The 7972-nt window shown below is 39.7% G+C and overlaps 1 protein-coding gene across 1 annotated transcript; it reads right to left on the reverse strand.

Annotated features, from left to right (window-relative positions):
• Window positions 1-3709: 3709 nt before the first annotated feature.
• Window positions 3710-7972, reverse strand: LOC129066079 (acyl-coenzyme A thioesterase 1-like). Its single transcript, XM_054567606.1, has 3 exons — window positions 7408-7972; window positions 4619-4818; window positions 3710-4347 (listed from the first exon to the last, which is right to left on the reverse strand). Exons 1-3 carry the CDS (start codon window positions 7970-7972, stop codon window positions 3772-3774), a joined length of 1341 nt encoding a protein of 446 aa, XP_054423581.1. The 3' UTR covers window positions 3710-3771.

Genomic DNA, 7972 nt, shown 5'->3' on the forward strand with positions numbered 1-7972 from the left:
CATATATTGAAGCCCTAACCCCCTACGTGACTGTATTTGGAGATGGGGCCTTTAAGGAGGAAATTACAATTAAAAAGGGCCATAAGAGTGGGGCTCTGATCCGAAAGGACTGATATACTTACAAGAAGAGGGACACCAGAAGTGGTTTGCACAGAGAAAAGGCCATATGAAGCAACAGTGAGAAGCTGGTCATCTGCAAACCAAGGAGTGAGGCCTCACGAAAAATTTGCACTGTTGGCACTTTGATCATGGACTTCCAGCCTCCAGAAATATGAGAAAACCAAGTCTGTTGTTCAAGCTCTCCAGTCTGGTATTTTGTGATGGCAACCTTAGGAGACAAATATAATGTTCACCTGCTTGTCTATTTTTTTAATTGTCCTATAGTGTAGATATTTGAAATTTTGAAATAAATAAATCTCATTTTGAAAGAGACGATCACATTTATAAAACTAGGAAAAAGTTAAATTTTTACTGGAGAAAGAAAAAATGTATACTTATATTCAACTTTTGTTCTTGTGTGGTAGGCATTTAGACAGATATGAACAGAGCAAGGACAGTGGGACAGACAGGTACATGTCACCAAGAAGAAAAGCCCCGGGGTGCCTTGCAACAGGCAAAACTGGGAAAACAAGTACCTTGCCGCCAGGGTAACCTTTCCTCCCCTAGCCATTTCCTCCCCATACCGCTAGTCATGTGGATTAGACCCCCTGACCTTTCATGTTGCTGGTCATGCATTCAGACCCTCCCTTGATCTTTCCTCCCCTTGCATGTCACTGGTCATGTGATAGACCCCTTTGGAGGGGGAGCAAGGGGTTGAAAGGTGGCCTCATGCCACTTCTGTTCAGGTCCTTGCATGACCACTCCTTTAAGAATTAACCCCTAGCGATAACATCTAGGCCTCAGTAGTGTTTCAGCTCCAGGCTCGGAAAAGCAGCAAAACCAGACAAGCTGATGCCATGGCTGACATCAGGACCAGCTTCACTGACTAATGACCCCTTGTTCAGGAACCAACCAACCAGGAGAGACCATGACCCTGAAAGGACACACCTGGAAAGCTGACGACTAGTCTACGGGGGATCCTCCCCTGAGACCTCCAGATAAATACTCTCAAAACAAAGGGCCCAGTGCTGGTCTCCCTCCCTGGATCCCTCAGCATTTTTGCCCTCCCCCTTGTCTCCCCCCAAGCATGCTAGCTTTACCTTTACTTTTCCTAAGCTCCAAGGGTCCTTCTTCCTCTGTAACTTGTTTCCTGAGCCTACTCCCTGCTGGCTCACTTTTCCTACCTCTGCGACTTTCTAAATAAACTTTCTCTTATAGTTTTGAGTCTTGCCTCTGAATTCTTTCTTAGCCAGACTGAAGAACTGAGGTTGATGAACTGAGGTCCAACCACCGGTGACATTCTGGTGCCACTTCACCGCCAACACTTATAGTGCTTTTTTCCGATCTCCACACTTCCACACCTCTCCAAATCAGAATTCTTTCTATCCTGCCAAAACCTGTTTTTGTTGATGTAGCTGCAATGGGAATCTAATCCTTAAACATATCTCATAACCCAGTAGGGTATTCCTTTTACTCAAAACTACAAATTATACCATAAGGAATTTATATTAATGGTAAAATATCACTAATAAATCAATTTTATCTATGCTCACTCAGAATATTAATTCTACTTTCTCCTTGTCATGAATATCTTTTATGTACCAGTATATAAACTGCTTATCACCACATAAACAGAAATTTTCTTGCCTCTGCAAATTAATTCACAATATCTTGGTATATTCCTTATCAAGTACATTTGGAGTTTCACATGCTCAAAGGTTAAAAACATTCACACAGGGAAAGAAAAAGAATTCTATAACTTGGATCATTTCTTTGTTCTTTTAAACCCTTCAAAATGACAACACAGATTCCAAAAGCTGTTTACCAGAGAATATGGCTTTGGGCCCACTTGGTCTTGTTGCAGACCTGGATAACAGAAAGTTGAGAGAAAGGTTTAAATTACTATTGAAACAGTGTCTTCAAATTCAGAAAATCTAGCAAACGCTTTAAAAAGTATAATACATAGTTTGAAAAGATAGAAAAGCAAATACGTTAAAAAGTCTTTGATTTTTAAACAAGAATGTGAATTGAATAAAAGAAGGAAAAAACTGTCAGTTAAATGATTAGTGATTGAGCAAAACTACTAGAAGTTACATGCCTTAAAAAAATAAAAAAATTTATCACCTAACAGAGTCATTAATTCTTAAGGTTATTAAGTCAATATGAATTCAAATTAGAATGAGCATTGTATCAAATTTCAAGAGTCAATTTCACAGATTATGATTCTCTTTATAGTTACTTGCTAAAGCCAAGTTCTCCCTTTTCTATGTTTTTGGTCTGTTTTAAAATAAATCTCTTTTAGGCCCTGGCCAGGTAGCTCATTTGGTTAGAGGGTCGTCCCAATACATCAGGGCTGTGGGTTCAGTCCTTGGTCAGGGCACAGGGCCCAGAAAAGAATTGACCAATGAATATATAAATGAGTGGAACAACAAATCCATATTTCTCTCTCTCTCCCCCACCCCTCCTTCCCTCCTTTCCTCTCTAAAATCAATTAAAAATAAAAATAAATAAAAATTTAATAAATCTTTTAAAAACCTTACATGAATAACCCCCAAATCAGGAGGGTGTATGTGTGTGTTGATGTTAACAATCTGAAACATATCCCATTTTAAAATAATGCTAATTTTGGGAAATTATTAATACTACAAATTATGGGGAAAACACTTCATCTTCTGCCAAGAAGAACCCAAAATAGAGTTCTGACCACAGGATCCCACTGATTAACCAAAATCAAAGGCTAGTAATTAATACCTTAATTTTTCCCTTCAAGTATGTGAAAAGAAAATTATCATGAGGGCTGGAACTTTTAATATCTCCTAATTCTTAGAGTATAGAATCAAAACTCAGAACTTCGGCTAAAAATATTTTAAAAAGCTAAGGCTCACCTAACAAATCGTAGTTACATTTCTGGTGAAGGTAGTGGAAGGTGGAAAGGAGGAGCTCTGTCTTTCTCTCAGATAACTACATTGCCTACATGGGAGTAGAACCTGGAATCTACCTATTTTTATGTATATTTTTGAGGTCAAGTGTGAAGGAAACTTTTTTAAAGTACAAATACAGAGACAAGGGAACTGTAGAGAATCAAAGTATTTCTCAGTACTTGGGTGCCATTTTTAAAGCACTATCTTAGGATCTCTAACTTTTCTTCAGGATCCTACAATGGGTAGCAACTAGAAAAAAAGTGAATATCTAATTAACAACAGAAAGGATTCTATGACTTGTCTACCACCAATTAGCCTCCAAATTATCTCATTAGAATTCATTCCAGCCTCTGACTATTATGAATAAGCTATCACAGCTCAATTTTCCTTCATCGTAAAACTAGGGGCCTATATTCATGTGTTTACCTTGTCTAAAGAGTTTTAAAACCTCTGGGACAGATACAGCAAACAAATTATCATATACCAGTTTTTAAAAAATCATTGGAAGGGTGGGTAAATGGCAGATTGAAAATTGGTTAGCAATTACCTTGAGTTCAAGCTCAGACAAACCAAACATGAAGAAGCATGGATAGCTTCAGGCTCTGATGAACTTGAAGTGAATATTTTTTTCTTTTAAAAGCTGGCAGATGCTAGAAGTCCAGATCTCAGTTGTCTTTTGTCAAAAATATTCAATCTCTCTCCTAATTTGTTCTGAGCATATTCTAAATTTAACTGTCTAGCTTGTAAGCTTTTACCCTAGATGTAAGTGCAAAAACTCCAAGATCTTCTTCCAAGACTCAATCTGAGCAACAGCATGAGCTTTGAGCTGCCCACCTCCCAAAACTGATACCCCCAATACAGGATCCCAGGCTGCAGAAAAAAAAGGGCTGTAAGGGGGATCTATCCTGTGGCCAGCATTAGGGTAGCTTAAAAGAGTGAAATTTGTCTTCCCATGGTCTGTGAGGTGCTTCACAGCTATGTCAGCATAAAGAGAGCTCTTCCAATGTCTGTCATCCTCTCCAACGATAAAAAGGAAATGGGCACTGGCTTTTTCAAGGGGGATACGGCTTTCCCGATAGGCTGGATCCAAAGGGTCCTCGAGCGCTTCTTTAATGTCATACACCCCTGAATCAGTAGCAGAGATTTTGTCTAGGTTGAAAGGCAGTCCTGGCAGGATTAATCCACCACATGTAAGGGCAGTAGCTGTGTTAGAGATGCAGCCATTGATGCTCACAACTGCAGCTATATTTGGGAGAAAGCTAGCCATGGAAACTGCCAACTCTGCCCCTTTGCCAGAACCAATCACTCCAATGTTTGGACCTTTGACCTAAAGATTGAAGAAAAAGACAAACAAGGAGAAAGAAAAAGAAAAAGAAAGCATGATTGCCAATGGGGTCACAAAGCCCTCAATATAAAGAAAACTGTTTTAGATATTTAGCAGATAGCTTGCTTATTCACTTATCCATTAATTCATTAATTTATTCAATAGGTATGTGTTATATATACTGTCCAACCCATTAGTATCACTTCCTATATTCACTCTCTCCTAGTGCTAATGACTTTATTTTAAAAGCACTCCTCTCTAGTATCCCACTCACCTTTGGATGACTTTGCACAAATTTAGCTGCCTCTTCAAAGTAATCTAAATTTAAGTCCTTCATAACTGGAGGTAGATCTTCATAGCCAAAAAATGGCAAAGCTAGAGCAGCAAAACCTCGACAAGCCAGGAGACTCGCTCGAGATTCATTCAATCCTCCATCACCAAACATATCAATCAAACCAGGAAAAGGACCATCTCCTATAAACCACAGAAGGGGATTAATCTTGAATTAAGTGACAGAGCATTTAATGCACTATGATATCCAGGTAACATTTTCTAAGTCAAATTCTATCAATTTATCTTTTCTCTCTTTTTTAAACATTTGCCTATTTACCTTGAAAAGAAAACATCTGTTTTGGTTGAAATAGGATTATTGTTTTGGTTGAAGTAGACACTTGTTTGGGCTATTTTGAAACTGTAAATATAAAAGTGTCTTTATATTTTCCCCCATGAGAAAATTGCTGGGAAATGGAAAAAAATACAAAAATTAATACCAAAGATATGGAAAGTGTTTTGATTTCAAGTGTGCCAGTAAATCTAAGCAAATATTTCTTCAGGCTTTGACTTATGAATGTATAATACCTCATTTAATAAAAAGATATCCATTTTAAGGGGCCCTTTGACTTTTCAATGAATTTAAAATATAGTAAGAGTCACCAAACCCATAACTTAACAAGATTTAAACTATGTTCTTTTATTATTACTTTTAAAAAATCCTCACCCAAGTGTTATGTTTACTGATTTTAGGGGGTGCAGGTGGTAAGAGAGAAATATCAACATGAGAGAGAAATATTGATGGATTAACTCCCATACACGCCCCAACCAGGGATGGAACCCTGAAACCTAGTATGTGCCCTGACTGGGAATGGAACCCACAAGCATTTTTTTATTTTTTATTTTTGGTGTACCAGGTGACGCTCCAACCAACTGGGCCACCTGGCCAGGACAAGGTTTAAACTATTTTAAATGTTATATGAAGGTGTAATATAAGTATAAACTGAACAATATGTATAATAAAATGTCAAAATAATATCTTCCTAATATTGATCTGTTATTTCTGTTTCAACATTCCTATTGGAGATTGTGTTGTTTATTCACTATTCCAAAAGAGTTTCTCAGCCAATTGACTCTTAGTATTTTTCAGAAATATGCTTCTGGGTTTTTCAGATTAACAATGCCAGACAAATCTACAAGAACAGAATAAAAGACAAAAACATAAAGATAGAAACCAAATTAAGAAATTTAAAATTCCAGGGCCAGAGACTAGTTCTAAGTTTTCATATCTAGAAACAAGGTAGGGCTACCATAGTGAAAGCTATATTGTACACATAAAGGATGTGATTTTTATAAGGTACTTTTCTTAATATTCAGATATGTCAATATACCTTCCCCTGCTCTTTTTAAAATTAAATAAATCTCAATCATTTTTGGATTCAAGATTAGTTCCAAAAAGCCTAAAGCAAAACATGAAAAAGTCATAACATACAAACCCTCAAATCATTCTGGTAACAGTTTTCCAGCCACAGGCTTCAAAATATTAACATGATTTTCCACATTAAAATAACTGAGAATTTATTTATTTTTGTTTCAGTTCAATTTAGTAATTTAATCCCCAATATGTATATTTGCTAGGATCTTACTGGCTATTTTTAAAAAGCACTCCACCACCCCACAAGGTCTTAAATCACTCATTTGAAAGATCTTAGTTGTTCCTAAGGATCCTGAGCGGGAGAGTAGGGGATATGCCAGAGAAGTTTTCTGGGGTTTGTTTTTTTTTAATAAAAAAATCTTTCAAAAATTTTTTTTAAATATTTGTTCATGCTATTACATTTGTCCCAAATTTTCTCCCTTTGCCCTCCTCCCTCAAGTCCATCCCCCATTTCCATAGTCAATCCCCACACCATTGTTCTTGTCCATGGAAAAGTAAAAAACTTTTAAGTTCCCTCATGTTTCACTTACACAGGCTGTGTTTACGAAGAAGGTCAGATTTTGGGGCTCTAAGAGTCTTAGTGCACCCTGATTTTACCATCACTTAGTTGTGTGATTTGGTTAAAATACTTTAGGCCTTGGTTTCTCATTTACAATAAAAAGAAGTTGCTCTTTGATCTATGAAGTGAGAAATGAAATAGTTTTTTTTCATCATGGTGAAGGGTTCCAAGGCATTAGAGAATGTCAGACAACAACAACAAAAAATATCATCTTTGGCTCCGGCTGGGTAGCTCAGCTGGTTAGTGTCCTCCCAACAGGCCAAGGTTGTGGATTCGATCCCTGGTCAGGGCACACACAAGAATCAACCGATGAATGCATAAATAAATGGAACAACAAATCAGTGTTTCTCTTTCTTTCTCTCTCTCAATAATTTTTTTTTTAAAGGTCACCTTTATCCTAAAATGAAGCCAGTATAATAGGACTTTATTCACTTTGGGACTTAACAGACACAAATGAAAGATTTGTATCCATCAATCTCATCATTTTTACCAGAAATGATGAGCAAAAGTTAAATCAACAAAGCTCTGCCTACTAGACAGGCAGACAAGCATTTAATGCTAGACACTTTACAGCAACCATGCCGAACACAGCAAGCCTGCAGGGTGTATGCTCGCAAGGAATACAGCCTGCTGCACCAAGGAACTTAGAGTGGGCAGATGCAATTTAAATTTAAATTCCAGTCACCACTTAGGGAAATTAACATGGCCACTTAGGCGACAAAACAAAGAAATTACGATGACCAATTAGCTAGCAAAACTGTCCAGCTGCAAGGCCCTCTGCGGGCAAGGCCTCACGCACCTGGGGGCAGCAGGAAGACGCCCCGCAGGCGGCCGGCTTGCAGCCGAGCGCGGGACAGCTCGGGACGGGAGAACCAGCGCTGCACCTGGGCCGAGGCCAGCGCCGGGCCCAGCGGCACCTCCGGCTGCTGCGGGGTGGGGTGGACGGTCACCTCCACTTTGAGGGGCGTTTTCAACACACCCCTCGGCATCTGGTTGAGGCAGGGGTCCTTCGAGCTGGCTGGCGTGAGGCTCCACAAGAGCCCCATTGGCTCCACGCCCGTGAAGTCGCCGCCCAGAGCCGGGTCCCGAGCCAGGTCCAGCCCCCCGCGGCCGTCCGACTCGAAGTGGGCCCGTGAGTGGAAGAGGCGACCTCGGTAGCTAACAGCCGACGCCCTCAGTGTCACCCGCTCCCTGTGTCCTAAGCCTTCCACTTTAATATCCAGAAGCTCGTCAGCCAGACCAGTCTTGGGCGTGACGGTCAGGGTCGCGGCCTTTTGGGAGAAATGGGACGCTGTGGACATCGACCTCCGGAGCTGGAGGCGGGCCCCAGGGGTTCGGAACGCGGCCTGAGCCCATCGCCTCAT

This window comes from Pteronotus mesoamericanus, unplaced genomic scaffold, assembly GCF_021234165.1.
Source record: "Pteronotus mesoamericanus isolate MK-2021 breed Mesoamerican mustached bat unplaced genomic scaffold, CSHL_Meso_final contig_182, whole genome shotgun sequence".
In the NCBI taxonomy this organism is placed as follows: Eukaryota; Metazoa; Chordata; class Mammalia; order Chiroptera; family Mormoopidae; genus Pteronotus; species Pteronotus mesoamericanus.

Bases quoted from the DNA above. Each gene is read 5' to 3' on its own strand.
- LOC129066079 (XM_054567606.1), bottom strand. From the start codon at position 7,972: ATGAGGCGATGGGCTCAGGCCGCGTTCCGAACCCCTGGGGCCCGCCTC. The intron at 4,819-7,407 runs GTGCGTGAGGCC...TGTGGTTTATAG, and splicing joins CGTCTTCCTGCTGCCCCCAG to GAGATGGTCCTTTTCCTGGT. The intron at 4,348-4,618 runs GTGAGTGGGATA...TTCAATCTTTAG, and splicing joins TTGTGCAAAGTCATCCAAAG to GTCAAAGGTCCAAACATTGG.